The sequence below is a fragment of the Pongo pygmaeus genome, chromosome 7, assembly GCF_028885625.2.
Source record: "Pongo pygmaeus isolate AG05252 chromosome 7, NHGRI_mPonPyg2-v2.0_pri, whole genome shotgun sequence".
Lineage (NCBI taxonomy): Eukaryota > Metazoa > Chordata > Mammalia > Primates > Hominidae > Pongo > Pongo pygmaeus.
The window spans coordinates 157,913,042-157,938,619 of NC_072380.2; the positions used below are offsets into that span (position 1 = coordinate 157,913,042).

The 25,578-nt window shown below is 47.7% G+C and overlaps 1 protein-coding gene across 10 annotated transcripts; it reads right to left on the bottom strand.

Moving 5' to 3' along the window:
* Positions 1–920: 920 nt before the first annotated feature.
* ZNF250 (zinc finger protein 250) lies at positions 921–22,747 on the bottom strand. Of its 10 annotated transcripts, none has more exons than XM_063669276.1 (7): positions 21,046–22,747; positions 11,155–11,699; positions 10,007–10,102; positions 9,632–9,758; positions 9,282–9,395; positions 6,611–6,673; positions 921–2,613 (listed from the first exon to the last, which is right to left on the bottom strand). In XM_063669276.1, exons 3-7 carry the CDS (start codon positions 10,046–10,048, stop codon positions 1,292–1,294), a joined length of 1,668 nt encoding a protein of 555 aa, XP_063525346.1. In that variant the 5' UTR covers positions 10,049–10,102; positions 11,155–11,699; positions 21,046–22,747; the 3' UTR covers positions 921–1,291. The 10 variants fall into 10 exon arrangements, with proteins under 10 accessions (XP_063525346.1, XP_063525345.1, XP_054355410.1 ...); XM_063669275.1 differs by having other exon boundaries at positions 9,632–9,773; positions 21,046–21,317; XM_054499435.2 differs by lacking the exon at positions 11,155–11,699.
* Between the last annotated feature and the right edge of the window lie 2,831 nt (positions 22,748–25,578).

Sequence of the window (25,578 nt, forward strand, 5' to 3'; positions counted from 1 at the left end):
GAAAAAAAAATCCTTCAAATACAGGAATAGAAATATTAGAGACAGTAAAAAAGAGCTATCTGAATTTGAGAAATGTATGTTTTAAATATATCTACCAAAGAACAGTATTTTCAGCATTTTTTTGGGGGAAATACCATAAGATGTAAAGAGGTACCCACTTGGTGTTAACAGCTATGAGGTCTGCTGAGTGTGAAGCTCCCTTCCTTTGCCTGCATAGGAACTGAGTCATCCCATGGTTTCTGGGGCACAGGATCTGCAGGTCATAAGGGCAGGTTTTGAGGAAAATACCCATTTTTGAGTTGAATTTTTACTAAAAAGTTAGGATATCCTTTTCTGATCTTGAATAAAGTTAAAAGCTCCAGATAAAGGGTTTTCTAGGCCAGGGGTGGTGCCTCACGCCTGTAATCCCAACACTTTTGGAAGCCAAGGTGGGAGGATCACTTGAGGCCAGGAGTTTGAGACCAGCCTGGCCAACACGGTGAAACTCCATCTCTACTAAAAATACAAAAATTAGCCAGGTGTGGTGGCGCGTATCTATAATCCTAGTTACTTGGGAGGCTGAGGCACAAGAAAAGCTTGAACCTGTGGGGAGGAGTGGAGACTGCAGTGAGCCAAGATCATGCCACTGCACTCCAGCTTGGGCAACAGAGCAAGACTGTCTCCACACACACACAAAAATAGTTTTTTAAATTTATGTAATTTCTCACTAATATATCTTTAGACTTTTTCCTTGTTTCATACAAAACAGGTGTTTCCACACACTTAGGATTTCCATCCATTTTACATACTTGATGAAAATATCTTTTTATATCACTTTATCCATACTTTAGTGTTTTAAGAGAATACTGAAAATAGTCCAACTTTCAAATTTTAAGTGCAATAATTAGTATGGTTAATTGATATTTAGGAAGGGCATGTAATGTTCTTAGAAAAAGAACTTTATTTGGAATGTAAGATTTTATTGGGATAAAAGTTCTTATGCCTTAAATTCCCTTAGTTCAAATAAACTAATGTTAAAGAAAGAATTATGGCTGTTTTTACCAAAATTCTCTACAATTTTATGATTACTCTCCAATATAACTTCAAGATGTTGAGGAAAATAAAACAGGTAGTCTCTGAAGTTTTTCCACAGGAACAGCATGCTAAGTGCTTCTTTCTGGAGTTATTTTGAGACAGTGAATCGCCAAAGAAAGGCTTCCTACAGAGTTAGCAGAGACTTCTCTTGGGCTGAAGGCTGCTTGTGGTTCCACATGCAGTTTCTGTGAGAATGGATTCTTGTGTCAGCCATGGGTCACAACTTTCTGTGCACTTTCTGGTGCTGGATTAGGTGGCCATGCTGGTTGAAGGCACGCCCACACTCCCCACACTCGTAGGGCTTCTCACCTGTGTGGATCCGCTGGTGCTGGATGAGCACTGAGTACTGGCTGAAGGCCTTCCCACAGCTATTGCATTCATAGGGCTTCTCGCCCGTGTGGGTCCTCAGGTGCACAATCAGAGTTGCTTTCAGGCTGAAGGCTTTGCCACATTCTGTGCACTGGAAGGGCTTTTCACCTGTGTGGATTCTCTCATGCTGGATCAGAGACCGGCGTGCACTGAAGGCGTGCCCACATTCACCACACACATAGGGCTTCTCCCCAGTGTGGACTCTCTGGTGCTGGATCAGGTGTGAGTGTTGAACGAAGGCCTTCCCACATTCGTAGCATGCATAGGGCTTTTCCTCGGTGTGGATCCGCTCGTGATTCATCAGTGTGGAGCGGTGGCTGAAGGTCTTCCCACACTCACTGCACTCATAGGGCTTCTCCCCAGTGTGCACGTTGTGGTGCTGAATGAGGACTGAGCGGTCGCTGAAGGCCTTCCCACACTCGCTGCACGTGTAGGGCTTCTCCCCGGTGTGGATCCTCTGGTGCTGCAGCAGTGTCCTCTTCACACTGAAGGTTTTCCCACACTCATTGCACCTGTGAGGCTTCTCCCCAGTGTGTACCCTCTGGTGGCTCCGCAGAACAGTGCTATGGTTGAAGGCTTTCCCACACAACGGACACACATACGGCCTTTCTCCCGTGTGGATCCGCTGGTGCTGAATGAGATGCGAGAGTTGAGTGAAGGCTTTCCGACACTCAAGACATTCGTGAGGCTTCTCTCCTGTATGTATCTTGTGATGCTGAGCAAGATCTGAGCTCACTCTAAAGGCTTTTCCACACTCATTACACTCATAGGGCTTCTCACCTGTGTGAATTCTCCTGTGTTTACTAAGGACTGAGCTCTGGCTGAAGGCCTTCCCACATACACTGCACACATAGGGCTTCTCTCCAGTGTGGATACGCTGATGCTGAAGGAGGTGGGAACTCCGGCCAAAGCACTTCCCACACTCAACACACATGTAGGGCCTCTCTCCACTAGGCACTGCCTGGTGCGGAGTGAGTGGCATGCTTTGGCTTAAGACCTGAACTTCATGGTGGTCAACAGAGTTTGGACTCAGACAGAAGCTTCGCTTTGTTTCATTATTTTCTTGATCAATCCTCCCCAAGGGTGTTTTCCCCAGAATCAATGTTTGCTCTGAAATTAATGGCTTCGGACTGAAGTCTGTATTTTGACTCTCTCCCTTGGTTTCACATTCTGAAAGAACAAATCCAAAATGAAAATGTTAACACTATTCAAAACTGAAGAGCTAGTGCAACCCTGAAACTGGCCTTGCTGATGAAGGTGCAAAATCCCTCAATGCACATGTCGGTGTGAGCTAGAGAAGAACAGAACCACCATAACTGTGTCAAACAACTAGATATCAGAAGATAATGTTTCCAAACAGGAATGTGCCAAGGCAAGGTTTAAGAGAAAGGTGTAAACTCCAGTTTGAGGTCACACCCCTGTGTGGAGTCCACAGAACAGCAGGGAAACAGCCCTGCCTGAGCCCTGCCCTCCCAGGGGTCCTCATGTGGACAGAGCTGAAATGCAGGCCCGCACAATGTGGGTGCCCTGTGGGGCAGACAGCAGCACTTGGGCAGGCAGGGAGAGGTGTAAGCTCTTGTGAGCAAGTTGGGGGGTGCCATCTGGAGGCCAACAGACTTGTACATGAGGTAGGGGTGGTGATGCTGTCACCTCTTTGTGGAAAATAATTTTTTTTTTTTTTTTTTGAGAAGAAGGCTTGCTCTGTTATCCAGGCTGGAGTGCAGTGGCGCAATCTCAGTTCACTGCAACCCCCACCTCCTGGGTTCAAGTGATTTTCGTGTCTGAGCCTCCTGAGTAACTGGGATTACAGATGCACACCATCATGCCTGGTTAATTTTTGTATTTTTAGTAGAGATGGGGTTTTATTGTGTTGGCCAGACTGGTCTTGAACTCTTGACTTCAAGTGATTCACCCACCTCGGCCTCCCAAAGTGCTGGGATTACAGGCGTGAACCACCGGACCTGCCCATGTGGAAGATAATTTCATGTGGAGAATGCAGTGGCAGGAGGAGGGGAGGGAAGGACAAGACTGAAGGTGCAGAGGGGCATGATGGGAATCTGCTGCCAAGTTTAGGCCACAGATGAGGGCTTCAGGAGCAGAAGCACAGATGGCGGGAAAGGCAGGGGTGGAGACTCTTCTGGGAGCAGGTCGAGCGCTCTGCAGGCTGATTGTGTGTGAGTGGGTGGGAGGCAAGAAGTGCTGAGGACAACAGTGTTTTTTTTTTTAGATGGAGTCTCGCTCTGTCACCCAAGCTGGAGTGCAGTGGCTACTATCATAGCCCACTGCAGCCTCAAGCTCCTTGGGGCTCATATGATCCTCCCGCCTTTGCCTCCCAAAGTGCTGGGATTACAGGCATGAGCCATTGTGCCTGGCTCTAAACATTATTTTATTTTATTTAGTTATGCGTGTTTCTGAGCCTTCTATAATTTCATGGAGCACAGTCTTCTGGAACTTGTTCTCCTGTCAGCATTATGTTTTTGAGATCTATCATGTTGTTGTACAGCAGTTAATCATTTTCACTGCAGTATATTCCATTAAGTTAAAATACCATAGTTTATTTATGTCTATTCTGTTTATGAACATAATTCTTTTTTTTGAGACGGAGTCTTACCCTGTCGCCCAGGCTGGAATGCAATGGCACGAGCTCGGCTCACTGCAACCTCTGCCTCCCGGGTTGAAGTGATTCTCCTGCCTCAGCCTCCCCAGTGGCTGGGATTACAGGCACATGCCACCATGGCCGGCTGATTTTTTTGTATCTTCAGTAGAGACGGGGTTTCACCATGTTGGCCAGGATGGCCTCAAACTCCTGACTTCATGATCTACCCACCTCGGCCTCCCAAAGTGCTGGGATTACAAGCATGAGCCATGGTGCCCAGTCCTGAATTCTTTTCAAATGTTTTTTTAAATCATGAAGCATGCTTCTGTGAAGATTCTCCTATGTTTCCTGGTGCTTACACACAAATGTCCTTGCTGTATACATGTGCAAGAGTGGGAAGTGGTGAACATAGGAATTCATGTTTTCAATTTTTTTTTTTTCCAGTTTTTTACCTCCATTCTCTTAGAATGTGATCATGTTTTCAATTTCATTGGATAATGCCAAACTTTTCCAAAGTGGCTATGTGAATTTACATCCCTATTAGCTGCTCTACATCCTCACCCACATGTTATATTGTCAGATCTTTCCATTTTTTCCATTCTGAAGGTGTAACATCATGTCACAGTGGTTTTGATTTCCACTTTACTGATGAATAATGAGGCTGAGCAGTTTTCTTATTTATTGGCCCTTTGGTTTTCCTAATCTACGCAGAAATTTGTGCCTACTTTTCTTTTTGGGTATTTCTGCATCTTTTTATTCTATTCAGAGGAATTTATTTATTAAGTGTATTGACAAATTGAAACAGTGAGAATTTAACAGTTTTTTTAATGAAAAAAATTTAAATTCACTGTCTTCAGTTTAATAAAATTTTTTTGAGACAGAGTTTCATTCTTGTTGCCCAGGCTGGAGTGCAATGGTGTGATCTCAGCTCACCGCAACCTCTGCCTCCCAGGTTCAAGCGATTCTCCTGCCTCAGCCTCCCAAGTAGCTGGGATTACAGGCATGTGCTACCATGCCCAGATAATTTTTTGTATTTTTAGTAGAGATGGGGTTTCACTATGTTGGCCAGCCTGGTTTCAAACTCCTGACCTCAGGTGGTCCATCTGCCTCAGCCTCCCAAAGTGCTGAGATTACAGGCATGAGCCACCGCCCCTGGCCCAGTTTAATACAATTTTTAACATATCTCATTTTAGAAAGTTACTCTATGTGGGTTTTTTTTTGAGACAGGGTCTCACTCTATCACCCAGGCTGGAGTGCAGTGGTGTGATCATGGCTTACTGCAACCTCAACCTCCTGGGCTAAGGAATCCTCCCATCTCAGCCTCTGTGTGGCTGGGATTACAGGAATGCACCATCATGTCTGGCTAATTTTTAATTTTATTTTGTAGTGTGGGGTCTCAGTATCTTGCCTAGGCTGGCTATGTGTTTTTTAAACTGATAGAAGTTTTAGTTCTTTCTTTTTTTTAATGTATAAGCCTCATCTTCACGGAATAAAAGCCTATAGGCTAAAGAAATAGTTACTCATTTACACTGGAAAGTATTATTTCTATTGTCTGAAGTTTCACCAGGTGTGGTGACTCATGTCTGTAATCCCAGCACTTTGGGAGGGCAAGGCGGGAGGATCACTTGAGGCCAGGAGTTCGAGACCAGCTTGCGCAACATGATGAAACCCCGTCTCTACAAAAATTAGCTGGGCATGGTGGTGTACACCTGTGGTTATAGCTACTCTCGGGAAGCTGTAGTGGGAGGATTGCTTGAGCCCAGGAGGTTGAGACTGGTGAGCTGTGATTATGCCACTGCACTCCAGCCTGGGAAACAGAGTGAGAGCCTGTCTAAAAAAAAAAAAAGTTTCCTGAATGGGCGGCTTCTGACCTGATGCCAGGGTAACAAGATGGACAAGATGTCTTTAATAATAAAAACACAGGCCAGGCACAGTGGCTCATGCCGGTAATCCCAGCATGTTGGGAGGCTGAGGCAGGAGGATTGCTTGAGCCCAGGAGTTTGAGACCTACTTGGGCAACATAGCAAGACTCTGTCTCTACACTGCACTCCAGCCTGAAAAAAAGAAAACACACACACACACTAAACTAACTGCAAAAGAGATTACTCGTTCAATCATCCATGGCATGAAAGCATCATATGACTGTGAGATAGAATCAAGTTGCTGTGAAGGCCAAACTTGCCTGCACCTTGCATCCATACTGTGCAGAAGCTGGACTTCAGCCAAGAGTCACTTGCTTTTAGAATAATGGTTTCAGTTGTTAAATATAAAGTAGGGAAGTATGTTTTAAGCATGACAGAACAAATAAAAGGAAACAAAGTGATTTCACTGAAATAAATGTTTAATTATAAAAATCCAGTAATCTCTCTAGGCCTACTATGGCTCACAAGAAAAGGAAAAATATTTTAAAAACTAAAAACACAAAAAGCCCCTCCCTGGTGTTTTGTAGTAATTGTGTGAGTTGTTTAACACACTTCATAGCACCCTGAGTAGCCTCTACATTCTTGTAAAACATTAGTATTAACACCTTCAGAGATTGTACTGAATTAAAAAGATCAGGCATACACTTACCCCATGGACAAGATAAACTGTCTTGTTGTGTACAGGCTGTAGTGTGGTCATATTTGAGGTTGTCTGGAAAAAAAACAGCGAGTTGAAGTGACAACAAAATACTCCCTTCAAGAGTGGAAAATCCTGGCCAGGCATGGTGGCTCACATCTGTAATCCCAGTACTTTGGGAGGCCAAGGTGAGTGGATCACTTGAGGTCAGAAGTTTGAGACCAGCCTGGCCAACATATAGTGAAACCCCGTCTCTACTAAAAAATACAAAAATTAGCTGGACTTGGTGGTGCATGCCTGTAGTCCCCACTACTAGGGAAGCTGAGGCAGGAGAATCGCTTGAACCCCGGAGGCAAGGGGTTGCAGTGAGCCGAGATCGCACCACTGCATTCCAGCCTGGGGGACAGAGCGAGACTCCGTCTCTCTCCAAAAAAAAAAAAAAGAGTGGAAAATCCTTTTGTTGCTATGACAACATGTAATTTACTGAGTTATAAACAGCAGGGGCAGGGCTGGGCAGGTGCACACACTTATCCATCCTGAGGAACTGCCAGGACAAGACAAAGGCATATTCTACTCCTCACTTGCTCTAATGCCAGTGGCAGTGATCCAGGTTGTGGCAGGTGGCTTCTGCTTCTACGCACATCAGTAATCTAAAACTCAGTCCCATTGTCCTCTGTGGCCTGTGTTAGAGGTGAGGTGACCAGGTGCTTCCATGAAAAAACTTCTCATCTCCCAGAGAACTTCACAGTCTCTGTGGTGTCAAATTCAAAGGGCGTTTACGCTCTCCATCAGGCGAGTACATAGCTGGACACAAGGGAGCCCAGGATTGGTTTGGCAGTGGCAGCAAAATGCCCTCCTGTGTTTTCTTGCCTCCTACAGCTGCAGTCAGTAAGCAGAAGTTCTATGCAAGATTTCCAAGACATGATGATGTGTCTTCTTGTGTAGTCACTGGAAAATTAAATTCCTCTAAGGCTGGCATGTACCTTGTTCCTCTGAGGATATCTGATTTTGCAGGCCAGTAAGAGGTAGACTTTAATACCTGGTGCCCTATCCACATAAAGCTACTTTAGAAATAAGGAGGAGCTTTCAAGGGGAAAACCACCACATCTGAAATGCTGAAGCTGATCAGCCAACGGAGGTGTTGCCCAAACTGTCCCTACTCTCCCCAAGTGGGGCATATTATGGCAGGACAGGCTGACTGAGGTTTTCCTAAGACTCAGATGTCACCTTACTGAAGTCAGAGGTTCTTTGCCTTAAGCAACCACAAACATGAACTTCAGGGTTGGATCTATGTACCATCTTTCCTTTTATAATTTTCTCCATCTAAAGGTCTTGTACATCTTCTGTTAGATTAATTCTTGGATACTTTATATTCCTGATGCTACTATAAATGTTATCTTTTAAAATATTACACCTTTGCTGGTTGCTGACAAATATAAATAAAACATTTCTGGCCAGGTGCAGTGGCTCATGCCTGTAATACCAGCACTTTGGGAGGCTGAGGCAGGTGGATCACTTGAGGTCAGGAGTTTGAGATTAGCCTGGCCAACATGATGAAATCCTGTCTCTACTGAAAATACAAAAATTAGCTGGGCATAGGGGCGTGGACCTGTAATCCCAGCTATTCGAGAAGCTGAGGCATAAGAATTGCTTGAACCCAGACGGCAGAGCTTGCAGTGAGCCGAGACTCGTGCCACTGCATTCCAGCCTGGGCGACAGAGCAAGACTGTCTCCAAAAAAAAAAAAAAAAAAAAATTTGTATCCAGCAAAACTGGTAATTTCCCTTGTGAATTTTAATCAGTCATTTTCCAGGTTGACAATCACATAAACTGCAAACAATGCTTTTTTCTTTCCAATTCTTATAGCTTTGGTTTTGCTTTATTTTTATTTTTATTTTTTGAGAGAGTCTCACGCTCTGTCCCCCAGGCTGGAGTGCAGTGGAGCGATCTCGGCTCACTGCAACCTCCGCCTCCCGGGTTCACGCCATGAACCCAGGAGTAGCTGGGACTACAGGTGCGTGCCACCACGCCCGGCTAATTTTTTGTATTTTTATTAGAGACAGGGTTTCACCGTGTTAGCCAGGATGGTCTCGATCTCCTGACCTCGTGATCCACCCACCTCGGTCTCCCAAAGTGCTGGGATTACAGGCTTGAGCCACCGCGCCCGGCCGGTCTTGCCTTATTTCATACATGGGATGCCCAGTACAACATTATATGGACACGGGGATGGCGGGCTCCTTTGTCTTGTTCTTGAGATGAAACAGTGTGCTTTCAGCACTTCACCTTAAGTGTCAGGTTGAGACACTTCCTTTCCACATTTAGGATGCTTTGTTATTTTCTAAATCATCAGGTAACTCTCAAAACCTGAATGGCCTATTAGGACCAAATCTGGCTAACCAGTCCCTCTGGTCAGGGACAGAATCACTGCAGCCATGCCCTAACTTCCTCTACATGGCTCTGCACATCAGCTTGTTGAAACTCACTGCTATGCTCACTTCCAGCCATGGGCTGCCACCTGATTCAGCAACCCCCAGTCCATAGACTCCTTTGCCAGATAAGGCCAGATAAGGTTTTACCCCAGGTGGAAGCCACTCCAGTCATTGGCTCAGTATGAACTAGGTCCACAGCTTTGCTCAGGACCTGTTTATCCCTCAGTGAGGGAGGGGCCAGCTCTCCTCACTCACCTGAGTAGTCACTCCACAGGCCCTGGCTCTTCTTAGCCCCCTTCCTGTCCAGGACCCAGGGATCTTCCCCTCGCTCCAGCTGGGAGATTATGTCAGGCTTGGATCCTGGAAGTCCTGCTCGTGGGGAGGGAAGTCTTTGTTTATACAACATTTACAGAGCCCCCTCCCCGTGCCCAAGCCACTTGTGGGGATATGAAAATGGACAGGACTGACCTTCTGCTGGAGCTGAGCACCCAGAGAGGTGATGAGAGCAAACCTCCAGGACCAGCCTGTCCGAGGCCCCATACACTGAGAAGCCCCCTGCAGTCCATTACACAGATACACAGACAAGGCCTGCTAAGGTGGCTTACCCAATGAGACTACATTCCCATAGGTTTCCATCATCACATTTCTGTAGAGGCCCCTCTGAGCAGGGCACAGGCGGTCCCATTCATCCTGGGAGAGGAGCACAGCCACATCCTCGAAGGTCAACTTGGCCTGGAACGACAGGGGCTGCTGCAGGTAAGACCACATCCTGACCTCTGTGATGGGGAGTGGGTGCATGTGACATGTGACATGAGCAGTTGGCAATGGGGGGCTCTGTGAGCTGAGGTGGGTAATTGGAAGGGGCCGCAGAGTTCAGGGGATGTTGTGATGCTCTGGCTGCTCTCAGGAGCTCTATGGGGCATGGAAGGAACCACAGGGCTCTGGCTGGGGACACTGCATAAGCACTGGGGACAGCTTACCTGGGGTCCTGCCGGCACTGGCAGGAGCCTGGCTGCTGCCATCACCTGGTCTCCTGGGGCCTCTGAGGATCACGGAAATTGAAGGAGCCTGTGGGGCTGAGGAAGAGGAGGGGGCAAGTGAGGGGCATGGCCTTGAGACCGTAACTTCCTAGGGGGCCCTCAGGGGATCCCTGGGCCTCATTCAGAGTCAGTGAGGGGCACACTGAGGTCAGGTGCAAGGAGCTGCTACTGTTGCAGCCTTGGTCTGCCTTGCCTCCCCCATGAACTCTGACCCTATGGTTCAGGAGCCTGTCCAGGCCCTGAACACACAGTTCCTGGGCCTGCCCAGCTAGTACTGGGCTCTCTGAACCCCAGGTGCAAGGCACTTGCTGCACCCTGGTCCCGGCCCATGGTCCTGCCATACACAAGGATACCAGCTCACCAAGGCTCTGTGTGTTCTATACCTGAGGCACTCACACAAGTACCAGACTGTCCCCAAGTCATGTGGGGGATACAGGCATCAGGCCAAGCTGCTTCCCCCAAACACCCTCCCAACTAAGAAAGCCTTGGCTACCAGGGTGACAATAAGACTCCCCTCACCCCACCCTTAGGCAGCCCTAGTGCCCCAATGTGGCACCAGGTTCAACCAGGTATTTGAAGGGGAGGCATGAGAAGTGGTCAGTTCTGGACAAACTGAGTCAACAGCGGCCTAGGGATCTGGTCTGAGCAGCTGAAGGAAGACGTCATCAAGTGAGAAGGGGATGCTTGGGGTAGTGGGGCTGGTGCTGGAACGTAACAGGACAAGGTAAGCAAGGGTATCTGACATAAACCCAAATGGCTGGGAAAAAGGGGGAGCAGGGCAAGAGCTTTCCTGACACATTTGGTCCTGTACAGGATAGGGTTCACAGTCTTCTGGAGCATCAAAAAGAAGAGTCTGTGACAGGGATACAGAAACCAACCAGGTGACCAAAGGTGGTAGATCACTCCAGAAAAACGTGGTATAAGAAAGCAACCAACCCCCTCACATGCTTGGCTCAGATGGGCACCACAACAAACAGGGTGCTTTAAGAGTGACAAAATAGGTGTCAGGGCTGAAGGCAGAAGTCAAGGGACATCATAATCCCAGTGTTTATAAAACATCAGATATAGGTGGGCGTGGTGGCTCATACCTGTAATCTCAGCACTTTGGGAGGGCGAGGCAGGCACATCACCTGAGGTCAGGAGTTTGAGACCAGCCTGGCCAACATGTTGAAACCCCGTCTCTACTAAAAATACAAAAATCAGGCCGGGTGCAGTGGCTTACGCCTGTAATCCCAGCACTTTGGGAGGCCGAGGCAGGTGGATCATCCGAGGTTGGGAGTTCGAGACCAGCCACGACCAACATGGGGAAACCCCGTCTCTACTAAAAACACAAAATTAGCCAGGTGTGGTGGTGCATGCCTGTAGTCCCAGCTACTCAGGAGGCTGAGGCAAGAGAATTGCTTGAACTCGGGAGATGGAGGTTGTGATGAGCCAAGATCACACCATTGCACTCCAGCCTGGGCAACCAAGAGCAAAACTCCATCTCAAAACAAAAACGAAAACAAAAACAAAAATCAGCTGGGTGTGGTGGCGGGTGCCTGTAATCCCAACTACTCAGGAGGCTAAGGCAGGAGAATCACTTGAACCCAGGAGGCGGAGGCTGCAGTGAGCTGAGATCATCTCAGCTGAGACTCTGTCTCAAAACAAAACAAAGAAAACACACATCAGATATATGTACATATTTGCACAGACAACTTTCAGGAAGATACACAATAAACTAACTGCCTGCCTCTGAAGAACAGGACAGGGAAACATGGTTGGAAAGAGACTGACTTTCAACCCTCCCCTGTGCTGCTGTTCTCCAAAAATGCCCATTCCCTCCAAATGTGTGTGTGAGCACATTTCTGTGTTAGCGCAATGCAACTCTAATTAGAATTCCAACAGAAGTCTTTTAAAGGAATGACTAAAACTACTTGAGAATTCATAAGAAGAATGGATGCTAGAGCATAGCCAAGAATTTAACTGGAAAGAACAGAGGGTGGGGCCTGCCTTGCCAGGAATCAGAGCCAAGGGTGGGTAGGAAGCCACTGTAATTAAACCAGCAAGTTGTCGACAGAGGGAACAGATGAAGCCAGATAGGTATGTGGGAAATTGGAAGATAACAAAAATGGTACATTTTAGTTCAGCAGGAAATCAGTGGTTCCTTTAGTAACTTGTGTGTACCCAGATGGGATACATCAATAACCATTTTTTTTGTTTTTTTTGAGACAGAGTTTCACTCTTGTTGTCCAGGCTGGAATGCAATGGCGAGATCTCGGCTCACTGCAACCTCCACCTCCTGGGTTCAAGGGATTCTCCTGTCTCAGCCTCCCAAGTAGCTGGGATTACAGGCATGCGCGACCATGCCCAGCTGATTTTTTTTGTATTTTTAGTAGAGACGGGGTTTTTCCATGTTGGTCAGGCTGGTCTTGAACCCCCGACCTCAGGTGATCCACCTGCCTCGGCCTCCCAAAGTGCTGGGATTACAGGCGTGAGCCACCGTGTCCGGCCACCAATTTTTTTTTTTTTTTGAGACGAAGTCTTGCTCTGTCGCCCAGGCTGGGATGCAATGGCGTGATCTTGGCTCACTGCAACCCCTGCCTCCCAGGTTCAAGCAATTTTCCTGCCTCAGCCTCCCGAGTAGCTGGGATTACAAGCACCCACCACCACGCACAGCTAATTTTTAAAATATTTTTAGTAAAGATGGATTTTCGCCATCTTGGTCTGGCTGGTCTCGAACTCCCGACCTCAGGTGATCCACCTGCCTTGGCCTCCCAAAGTGCTGGGATTACAGGCATGAGCCACTGCGCCCAGCCCAACAATAACCAATTTTGGATTAAGACGAAGACCAAGTATGAGCATTAACAGTGGCCTCATGTGCTCCTGGTCCCCCTGTCTGACATCTGCCCACCCTCAAGGGCAGAAGTGCCTTCTCTCCTGCCACACCCTGACCCTTTCCATGGGTCACCCACCAGCGCACAGATCTGTCATTTCTTTATTTTGAAACAGAATCTCACTCTGTCACCCAGGCTGGAGTGCAGTGGCATGATCTCGGCTCACTGCAACCTCCATCTCCCAGGCTCAAGCGATCCTCCTACCTTAGCCTCCTGAGTAGCTGGGACTACAGGCATCTGCCTCCATGCCCAGCTAATTTTTGTACTTTTTGTAGGTACGGGGTTTCACCATGTTTCCCAGGCTGGTCTCGAACCCCTGAGCTCAAGTGATCTGCCCCTCTCGGCCTCCCAAAGTGCTGGAATTACAGGCGTGAGTCACTGCTCCTAGCCCTGCATGCGAATTTGACCTTTGGTGAATGCACAGCTCTGGTCCCCTGGAAACCTGGCAGAGGTGGATGGTCATTCTCTCTACGGTCCAACCACACCTGGGCTGCGACTCAATGATGAACAACCACAGGAAGTACATTCAGGGCCTCCCTAGCAGGTCTTGCAGCCAGTTCTCCTGACACAGGAGGTGCTGGCTTGTATGACCACGAGGCTTTTGACTAGGCTAACTCCTCCTCCTACCTGCATCCTGTGTTTATGCACCTCAGTACTCCCTGGATGGCTGCTGGATGATGCTGGCCAGCTTTTCCAAGAACCTGCTGCTAGGCATGGTTGTCCTGTGAGTCTGAAAAGTCAGTTGAGCCCAGTAGCTCTTTTGGTACACTTGAGCTGGTGATCCCCCTTCCCTCTGACTCAACATTTCAATATGGGTGTCTCATAGCATCTCAAACACTTAACATCCCAAACCAAGCACCCTCTCTACCATCATTTCTACCCCCAGCTTGGTCTGTGAACCTGTACATAAGCCTCCTTCCTTCTTCACTCTCACACTTCTAATTCACCTTCCAAGCACATCTAGAACCTGACCATGTTGCCCATCTCGCCCTCCCTGCCCCATGACAACCACCCCTAGATGTTCAGCAGCTCCCAGCACAGTCTGTCAGCCCAGCCCCTCCATCTACCTTCCTGTGAGAACACAGTGACTGTCCTCTGCTCAAGGTCCTCCCAGGACCCCACTGGCTCCTATGGGCCTGCCCCAAACTTTGTGATTTTCCTTAGAGCCCTGCAGCCCTTTATCCCTTGGCCTGTGCTCCCCAACCATCTCTTAGAGACCTCTGCCCCACCCACCACAGCAGCCCTGGCCTCACCCAGCTCTCATCCTATCCCTTTCTCCTGCACCAGCAGACCAAGAAGCAGGCCCAACAGAGTAATCAGTGGTCGACCTTTTTTTTTTTAAATTACTTCTAGGCTAACGATTACAAATTGCTAGGCAATGTACTTTTTAAAATTTTTAATTAATTTCTCAGAGACAGGGTCTCACTTTGTAGTCCAGGCTGGGGTACAGTGGCTCAATCACAGCTCAATGCAGCCTCCAACTCCTGGGCTCAGGTGATCCTTCCACTTCAGCCTCCCAAGTAGCTAGGAATACAGGTCACACCACCATGCCTGGATAATTTCTTAATTTTTTTTTTTTGGTAGAGACGAGGTCTTGCTATGTTGCCCAGACTGATCTTGAACTCCTGGGCTCAAGGGATCCTCCCTCCTTGGCCTCTGAAAGTGTCAAGATTACAGGCCTGAGCCACCACACCCGGCCTGTTTGTTGAATAAATGAATGAAGACCAATGAGCTCATACTATATGCCATTTGTAATAGCCAAGTATGGAGTCAACACTTTCCACTGGCAGGCGTGGGAAAGTGGAGTTTCTCATACTCTTAAGAAGGCCACCTAGCAGTATTTAGGCAAATCAGACTGGCCCTTGGATAGTGGGTACCTTATAAGAACGGATGTGGGTGAGGGTGCAGACTCAAGGATGTTGCTGAGGCAAATGCTATGTTGGTCCTTCCACATACAAGTTACACACCTGCTAAAGAGAAAGATGTATGTTGTGTCAGGTCACCAGATGGGTGAGTGAAAATGCAGCATGGGGTCAGCATGCAGGGGACAATCTCATTTTGTAAACTATGACCCCGAGCCCATGAAGGGTATGTGTGTCACAAGGACCTGGGACTGGTTCACCTGCCTCACTTGGGCCAGCTGCTTTGAGGCCCCACCTATAAATCCAGATGACACACTCCTTTGAAGGCCTGGAGATCATGTGGTTGGTGAGAGGAGAGCGCTGAGAACAGGCTTGGCTCAGAGGAGGATGCTGCTGGATAAGGTGTTATTATCTATTTGATTAACACACAGAGGAAAAACTCCAAAGGACAATACCAGGCTGTCAACAAGTGTGAGGCAAGGAGAAGTGAAAGGGAAAGACTGCCACCTGGGGTGAGTCTTAGAAAAGCATAAACACAAAATGCAGTATCAGGTCTCTATTGAAAGATGACCATCACATATTGCTAATTAAAAAAAAATCAGCCGGGCGCAGCGGCTCATACCTGTAATCCCAGCACTTTGGGAGGCCGAGGCAGGTGGATCACAAGGTCAGGAGTTCGAGACCAGCCTGGCCAACATAGTGAAACCCCGTCTCTACTAAAAATACAAAAAATTAGCCAGGCATGGTGGGCACCTGTAATCCCAGCTACTCAGGAGGCTGAGGCAAGAAAATACCTTGAACCTGGGAGGCAGAGGTTGCAGTGAGCCGAGATTGTGCCATTGCACTCCAGCCTGCGCGACAGAGCAAGACTGTGTCTCAAAAAAAAAAAAAAAAATTCCTATCACAAAGTCTGATTGTGTTCTGGTAATAAATAAACAAAAATGGCTGGGCATGGTGACTCACACCTATAATCCCAGTACTTTGGGAGGCCAAGGTGGGAGAATCACTTGAGTTCAGGAGTTCAAGAACACCCTGGACAATATAGTGAGACCCTGTCTGTATAAAAAAATTTTAAAAATTAGCTGGTCTGTAGACCTAGGTACTCTGGAGGCTGAGATGGGAAGATTGCTTGAGTCCAGTCCGGAGGTCAAGACTGCAGTAAGCTGTAACTGCGCCACTACACTCCACCCTGGGCAACAAAATGAATCCCTATCTCAAAATAGATAAATAAATAAATAAATAAAAATAAAAAAAATATATGAACAAAATACATTTTAAAAGTGGTATTAACTAGTTTAAATTTTTTCCTTACTTACACTATGGCAAATAAAGGTTTCAGTTTCCTGGAACAAGCCTGTAACAGGATACCAGGCCAGGCAAACACCATGGACCTCAACCTAAACCTTGCATACTCAAGACAGGAAAACATAAGAGCTATCTGGGGTGCCAGAAACTGGCTTTTAACAACACACTCCATCCACACTTCGCGGGATTCTGACGTCCAACTCCAAGCTTCGCTCCATGAGAACACAGTTCAGGCAGGGAAGGAGGATGATGTGGACAGTTTTTAAAAATTAAAAGACAGGCTCATCACGAGTCCTCTATAGATGCCAGGCTCCAGGGCCAGGGGCTGGGACAGGCTGGAGATCACCGCCACAGAATACTGGAAGTGGAGTTTGAGGAGCCCCCTCTTGAGGCCATGCCAACAGCTAACAAATGGGCAATATAGAGAACACCCACTCACGGTACTGGTTGAGCAATGATCCCTCCCACCCACTGGTTACAAAGGTGGCAGCATGAGGAGTTCATTTTTCAAACTCAGGAATTTCAATCTTGAAAATTTCCCTAAGGAATAATCCAAAACAAAAACAATAGATCAATGTTATTAGCAGCAATTGGCTTTCCAGTTTTCTTTAGGTGATCAAAAGCCACATCGCAGTGAGACATTCCTATCACTCTTTTTGGAATTCCTGACTGTCATGATGTGACAAAGCAGTGTGCCTGTCATTCCAGAGGACCCTGCACATGGTCACACACTGGGACAGGCACATTTGGAGTCTCCTGATCTGGGGTGAGCTGCCAGGATCTCCTCCAGAGCCACCGCCTTCTCCTGCTCCTCATCATCCTCACTCCCTGGACTTTCTGCTAACAAGCACTGCTCCCTCTTCATCACCAAGGAGCCCCTACCCGCTAGGGTGAAAGCCCTTTCAAGAGAGGCAGCTTCTGAGCCACCTGTGAGCACAAGGTGAAACACTGCTAAACTTGACCTAATCTAAACTAACCCTAACTAACCTAAACTAACCCTAACCTGCAACCTTTCCAGAATTAACGATCAGAAATATGTATCGAAATTGATAGCTTTCTGGTTGGGCACAGTGGCTCATGCCTGTAATCCCAGCACTTTGGGAGGCCAAGGTGGGCAGATCACCTGAGGTCAGGTGCCGAGACCAGCTTGGTCGGGGAGACCCTAACTCAGCGGTGCTAGAGGAATTAAAGACACACACACAGAAATATAGAGGTGTGAAGTGGGAAATCAGGGGTCTCACAGCCTTCAGAGCTGAGAGCCCCGAACAGAGATTTACCCACGTATTTATTAACAGCAAGCCAGTCATTAACATTGTTTCTATAGATACTAATTTAACTAAAAGTATCCCTTATGGGAAACGAAGGGATGGGCTGAATTAAAGGAATAGCTTGGGCTAGTTAACTGTAGTAGGAGCATGTCCTTAAGGCACAGATCGCTTATGCTATTGTTTGTGGCTCAAGAATGCCTTTAAGGGGTTTTCTGCCCTGGGGCGGCCAGGTGTTCCTTGCCCTCATTCTGGTAAACCCACAACCACAACCTTCCAGCGTGGGCATTATGGCCATCATGAACATTTCACAGTGCTACAGAGATTTTGTTTATGGCCAGTTTTGGGGCCAGTTTATGGCCAGATTTTGGGGGGCTTGATCCCAACAGTCAGGAATTCAAGACCAGCCTGGGTGACATGGGGAAACCCCACCTCTACTAAAAATACAAAAATTAGCCGGGTGTGGTGGCACGTGCCTGTAATTCCAGCTCCTCCTGAGGCTGAGGCATGAGAATTGCTTGAACCCGGGAGGTGGAGTTTGCAGTGAGCCAAGATCGCGCCATTGCACTCCAGCCTGGGCAACAGAGTGAGACTCCATCTCAAAAGACAAAAAGCAAATAAACAAACAAAACAAACAAAAAACAAACAACCAAATTGATAGCTTTCTTATATACCAGTAACACCTAGTCAGAAAATATGAAGGGAAAAAAATCTGTTCAACAAATAGCAACAAGAAACAAGATTAAACCTTAGAAATGCATAGGATCCCTATAAAGAAAACTATAAAACATCAAGGAAACACTTGAGGACACTCATCTGGGAAAATATTTTTTGGGTAAGACCTCAAAAGCACAGGAACAAAAGCAAACTAGACAAACAGAATTACATCAACTAAAAAGCTTCTGTACAGGAAAGGAAATCAGCAGAGTGAAGAAACAACACACAGAATGGGAGAAAATATTTACAAACTATCCATCCGATAAGGGATTAATAACCAGAATGCAGAAGGGAGTCAAAATTCAATAGAAAGAAACAACTATCTGATTTAAAAACAGGTAAATGATCCGAGTAATTTATCAAAAAAAGACAATATGTATGGCCAACAGGCATATGAAAAAAACTAAAAAGACCCACTATATGACCCAGCAATTCCACTGCTTGTTATATACCCAAAAGAAAGGAAGTCAGTATATCAAAAAGATATCTGAACATACATGTTGACTGCAGCACTATTCACAATAGCTAAGATATGGAATCAACCGAAATGTACATCAAATAAATGGATACAGAAAATGTGGTATATATACACAATGGAATATGATTCAACTATAAAAATAAGGAAATTATGTCATTTGCAGCAACAGGGGTGGAACTGGAGGTCATTATATTAATTGAAATAAGCCAGGTACAGAAAGACAAATATTGCATGTTTTCACTCGTATGTGTGAGTTAAAAAAGTTGGTCTCATGGAGGTAGAGGGTAGAATGATGGTTACCAGAGGATGGGAAGGGTGGGGTTGGGGGGACGTATGAGATGAATAGAGGTGGGTTAATGACTACAAACATACAGTCAGATATAATGAATAAGTTCCAGTGTTTGATACCACGGTAAGATGACTATAGTTAGTAATTTATTGTATATTTCAAAACAACCAGAAGAAGAGATGTGAAATGTTTCCAACACAAAAAATGATGTTTGAGGTGACAGATATCCTAATTACCCTGATTTGATCATTATACATTGTATGCTATCCTTGTATCAAAATATCACATGTATCCCATAAATGTGTGTAATTATTATATTCAATAAAAAAGAACTTTAATAAAAATACAGGTATATTTTTATTATTTCATGTGGGAAGGGCTGTTCTAAGCAAAATACCAAAAGCAAAAAGCAGAGATCCATAGATCTGCAGCTTATAAATCAAAATCATATGCGCATCAAAGCTACCAAACTCCAAAAATGGACCTAAAGGCATGCAACAATTTAGTATATGACAAAAGTGGTTTTTCAAATCAATGGGAAGATCAATGGTGTTAGAGATGGCTATGATTTAGGGGAAAAAAGGAATTCCAAAAGCTGGATTCCAAACTCACCCCACAATAAAATAAATTCCAGACGTATCCAACATTTTACAAGTACCACTGAAAAACAAGAGTTTATTTTAAAAATAATCTTGGAGTGGGGAAAGCCCTTTAAAACACAGCACAAAGCGCAAAATGCCTTAAGGCAAAATATTTGACTCTTAAAAATTTTAAATTTTCTATTTTGAAAAAGCCCAAACCAGTACCAAACACCATAATCAGAGTCAAAAGACAAACTGAGAAGTATGTTTTCAACATACGTGGAAAAAAATATGAGCTGGCAAATCACAAAGAAATACAAACGGCGAAAACACAAATGAAGGGATTTCAATCTCACCAATAAACGAAAAACGTCGACCTGGCAGGAATGCAGTGACCTGTCAAGCCCACAGGACCAGAGCCCAGTCCAGGGCGGGAATGTCAATGGCAATCTCCCACCCTTACCCACTTCGTAGAGTCCACCGGACAGAGAAACCTATGTCCAGAAGACATGTACGAACTGAAAAATCTACGAGTAGCCACCCGGCGGAGGACGACTGGAGCGCCCCCTGCCGCCCCTGGTGTTAATCAAACGACACCAGCTTCCCTTTGATGACAGAAAAAAGGGTGTGCGCGCGTGCCTAGAGCTCTAACTGCATTCAAAAATTCTGAAACTGTTCACAGTTCCTGCCTCTTCACACACTGGCAGAGTGTTGGGGGGGATGACTTTTATATATTTCTGACATGCCTGCATTAGAAGAAGTATTGCATATTATTTTCAATTTTAAAATTAAGCCAATAAACAACAAGGAAAATATTTGCTGTGTTGCAGAGTTGGGCTCATTCATTAAAACAGGACTCTGACACAGTAACAGAAAAGACAGCATCGATAGCAAAATGGGGAGAGGATAAGACACCCAGCAAGTAGCACACTCGATCAACTGCTGAGACGAAAGCAGCTCGTTTTCGTCTTGACGCGGGAAGACTTTTTATAGCTAAATAAAGTGGCGCTCCCGGTGCGCCGCCGGGGTCTTCATGGGGCTCCTCAGGATGTGCATAAAACAGAAAAAACCTCCATTTTTATATTTTGGGGAAGTTCCCCACCCCTTTCCGGGCCCATCCCAGGGGACACGAGACCCCGAGAAGCGCGGCAAGAAGAGCGGCCCGGGGCTCCAGACTGCGCCCCTAGGACTCCGGCCATCCTGGCCCTAGGCACGGCGCCCGGTAGAAAACGCGCGGGAGGGCACGAGGGGAGGAACGCCGGAGATCTGAGGCGATCCAAGGTGGGAGGGACGCCGGTCTGAGGGGGCCCTAGGGGGGAGGGGCGGGGAAGGGACCGAGGCCGTCCAAGGCGGACGGGGGTGCGGGAGGGCCTGAGGGGGTCCAAGGCCGACGAGGGGAAGGGTGGGAACCCCGAACGGGGGAGAGGGCGCGGCCTTGGCCCTGGGGAGGAGGCCGCCGCGCGTCCGTGAGGGGAGGGGACCAGCGTAAACGCAGGAGGCAGTGCGTGCTCGCGGGGAAGAGTCCACGATTCGTGTGGAGGACGCACCAGCTCGGGTGTCCGTGATGGGAGAGGGTCCTGGCTGGCGACGACACGCGACCCCCACTCACCGTCAGCGCCGCAGCCTCACGCGCGAAGGAACGGCATCCTGCAGCACCTTCAGACAAAGGGCTGCCCCGCCCCGTCTGCGCAGCCGCCAATCCCTGGGGGCTCCTGCCCCTCAGTTCCCGCCCCCACAGCCGAGTTCGCCAATCCTGGAAGGCAACGCATGTTTACGTCATTTGGCCCGCCTGCCCGCCCGAAGCCTTCCTCGGTGACCGACTGCAGGGAGCTCTCAGGAGCCACTGAGAGCCAGACCTCCGCGATCCCTAGAGGGGCCGAACAGCTCTGGGCAATGGGCCCGGCCGGCTCCCTGGCCGCACTTCCGGGCGCGGAGTCTACAGCCCACAGCCGAGCCTTGGCCGTTGGCAGTCCCGGTTCCCGAGCTCCTGCCGCCGTCGCCCTGTGGAGGACACCCCTACTGGCCCCGCAGTCCCTCCTCGACTTGCGCTGGCTTCGGCCGTCCTGGAACTCGAGCTGGTTCCCCCCTCCGAGTCTTTGCCCTTGCGGTTCCCGCTGCTGGGAACGACCTTGCCCTCAGCCGCCTGGCTGGTCCCTGCGCCGCTGCAGTGCGAATGTCGCCTTCTCAGGGGCCCTTTCTCTTCCTTCGTTGCGACACTGAAGTCCTCTTGTTTGATGACTTGCGTGAGGTTATTCCTCCCATTTAGGAGGCCGAGTGCTGCGAGGTGCGCGGCGCAGCCCCTCTTCGTTGTGTCCGGCCCGGCGTGCTCCCGACAGGGGGCGTCACTGAACAGCGAACGCCTCCGTCGCCCACTCGCCCTGGTGTTTGCTTTTTGGTGTGTTTACACCGCGCACCTGGGGGAGAGGGGCGGGCCACACCCGTGTGGAGGCTTCGGGCACAGCCCAGGACCTGACAGCCGCGGTAGGGAGGGTGGGGCTGGTTTGGAGCGGTGTCAGGGGAGGGGAAGGCTGGCGCCTAGTCCACCTTCCGCTGGCCCCACTCCCGAAGGTCAGGTCCGCGTAGTCCATTGGGCGCATGGCCGGGCCCAGACTCTCAAGAGGCTTCTCCACAGGGCGGAGCTGGGGGCTGCGGGGGGGCGGCGGGGAAGGCTTAAGGTTGGGGAGTGGGCTTGAAGCGAGTGCCTGGCCCGCGCTGTTGGAAGCGGAGGCCGGGAGGATGTGGCGATAATTCCGTAATTGCCACGCACCAGGCAAACGCCAAGTATGTGCTACTCTTCAGCGAACTTAACAGCAGCCCTTGCGGGCAGGGGTTCGCACTTCACGGAGCTTCCATCCACCACGCGCGTTTCGAGCAATGGGCCCGTTGCCTGGCGCAGTAGAAGCCAATACTATAGCACCAGTTTTTGAGAAAAGAGAAGGCTTTATTATTTCAAGGTCGACGGCCAAGGAGACCGGAGGCACGGCTCAAATGTGTCTCCCACATGTGGGCTTAGGTCAAACTCGATGGGTTAGGGAGGACAGGTTGGCACACAGACGTGCTGGCGGACTGGTTTCGATAGGAGGGCTTTCAACTTGGCCATTTATGGTAAGGTGTGGAATGGCAGGTTTCAGCACCAGATCTTCCAGGATGATGGACCCTTCCTTTCTGAAAGCGTTCCGCCCCTCAAGCTCCGGTCATGTCCCTGTCTTCTTGGCTCCACAGGGAGGAAACGTTGGTTCCGAGTTATGATTTTCCTCCTTTGTGCATGACTTTCAGTTTTGGCTCTGCTGTACCTCCTGTTACCAACAGAATAGGGTCAGTTTGGGCCAGTCTTGTGGTTACACCTCAGTGTCGACAGGATTTCCTCTGCCAAAGGGCTGTGAAGCTCAGGACCAAGGTAATCGAAATTCGGCTCTACTGTTGGATTGTCCTGGATTGTTTTAGCAGTTGACAGGGGTCAAGCTCTGTCCCAGCAACCTTGATCCCAACAGAGAACTGATGCTCCTAAGACCTTCACCTCAGACCTCAGTGCATACTGGTTTTTGTTTTTCTCCCTCCTCCACATCTTTTTTATTTTGCAAATGTTCATACATTCATAAAAGTTGAAAGAATAATACAATGAATACCTGCATGCCCTTCACTTAGATTTAGCAGTTGACATTCTCTCTAGCACGTCCCTTCTGTGTCTCTGTCACTCTTTTTCCTTCAACAGCACAATGTTTATTGAGTGCTTGTGTGCTAAGCACTAAGTGCTGGGGCTACATCAGTGAACAAGCAACGTGCCTAACAAATCCATGTCTTTCTGGACCATACATGTGAATGGAGACAGTAGGCAATACACAGAATAAACGTAGGAATTACAGAGTGTGTCCAGAGATGGTGAGGACTACAGAAGGTCTGGGCAGGTGCCATTGTGTCTGCTGGTTCACCTGGGCGACATGAGGCAGCAGCTGCCCCCTCTTCCTCTGGCTCCTTAAGCTCCAAGACTAAAGGCTCCAGCTTCTCCTATAGGGCAACAAAGGGGTTTCAGCCCATCCTGGGCTCCAGCTTGAGGTCAGAGACCTCAACTTGTCCTTACTCTCCTCACTTTACATCCATCTTCCCTTCCCAACTGTCTGCCCTGTTCCAGCATCAGATGCAAAGACAACAGCCTTACAGGATCTGTTAACTATGTGCCACAATAGTGTGAGGCACAATCCCTGCAACAAATTGTATATGATATATATAATGTATATATACACAATTTACATATCGTTCATGAGTATACAGTTTACTTTTTTTATTTTTTATCTTTTTTTTTTTGAGACCGAGTTTCACTGTTGTCACCCAGGCTGGCGTGCAATGGCATGATCTTGGCTTACTGCAACCTCTGCCTCCCGGGTTCTAGCCATTCTCCTACCTCAGCCTCCTGAGTAGCTGGGATTACAGGCGCCTGCCACCATGCCCAGCTAATTTTTGTATTTTTAGTAGAGACGGGGTTTCACCATGTTTTGACACCAATTGTTTTGGAAAAACTCAAACTTTTTTTTTCTGCTCACACTGCCACAAGTGGGATTCAAACCCACACCTACCTTAGGAGACCAGAAAATTGTTTCAGAAAAACTCCCAAACCCTATTTTTCCTCTGCTCTCATACTAACAATTAACACAGAAGACTTACATAGCCCCGAAATATATGGGGATTTCTCCCCATCAGCAAGCAATCAATTCTACTGGGTGTCCTCCAGTTCACCTCCTTCACTGCCTACCTGGAGATAGTGCCAGATCCCACAGGATGAGGGCTCAGTTCCCGACTGCCCAATCCCCCACACGAGTCACAGCCTGGGCCTCCAGAACTGATTGACTTCCTTCAAGTCAGTTCCCGACTCCCCAGGCCCTGACATGAGTCACAGCCCAGGCCTCCAGAATTGATTGACTTCCTTCAAGTTGAGGTTTCCATGACTCCCTCTTTGGGTTTGATTTGCTAGAACAGCTCACAGAACTCAGGGAAACCCTTACTTTTGTTTGCCAGTTTATAATGAAGGATATTACAAAGGATACAAATAAAGAGATGTGTAGGGCAAGGCATGGGGAGAGGGGTGCAGAGCCTCCGTGCCCTTGCCGGGCACACAACCCTCCAGGAACCTCCATGTGTTCAGCTATCCAGAGGCTCTACAAACCCAGTCCTCTTGGGTTTTTATGGAAGCTTCATGACATCAATATTTTTTCCACCAGGCTATGAGGTGGGACCCTCTCTGGAATGATGGTCTTATGACCTGCAATCAGAAAGGTAGGGGGCGATTAGGGTCCTGCGGGCAGGAGGTCAGAGAAATTTTCTTCCCTGAAGCCTAATGCATCCAATGTTATAACAAACGACTGTAACAAGGGCTATGGCAGTTATGAGCCAGAAACACACGTGTGTGTGTGTGTGTGTGTGTGTATGGAAAGAGAGAGACCAGAAGTGCTATGCTGGAAACTATTCTTTTGAGGTTGTGTTCACATTTTTTTTTAACCAATTTAACATGTTACTGTCTCACTCAAGATTGGCATTGACTGTGCAAGAGAAACCTGATTACAGTGGCTGAACCAAATAGGTTTTTTTTTTTTTTTTAATGAGTCAATTTTTCTAGGAATACGGAGCCCATCCAGGGCCACACAATGCCACCAGGCCTCTAGGCTCCCCCTTTATTTTCCATTGGCCATCTTAATAAGCAGCTTTCTTTCTTTCTTTTTTTTTTTTTTTTGCCTCATGATTGCAAGAAGACTGCTTCATCACTAGAATCATATCCAGATTTCAGGCAGAATGAGAAAAAACAAAAGACGAAAGCAAATGTATGCTCAGTCAACCCCACGTGTTTCAGAACTGCACCCTGTTTCAGAACTGCACCCTGTGACTTTTACTTATATCTTTTTGGCCTAAAGTGTGTTACAAGACCAGTTCTAGCTCCAAGGGTGACTAGGAAAAGGTAGTTTTTCAGCTGGGTAAAGTGCCATGTTTAAGATTAAAAATTGCCAAAAATCGGGCCGGGCACGGTGGCTCACGCCTGTAATCCCAGCACTTTGGGAGGCCGAGCTGGGTGGATCACGAGGTCAGGAGATCGAGACCATCCTGGCAAACACGGTGAAACCCCATCTCTACTAAAAAAAACACAAAAAATTAGCCA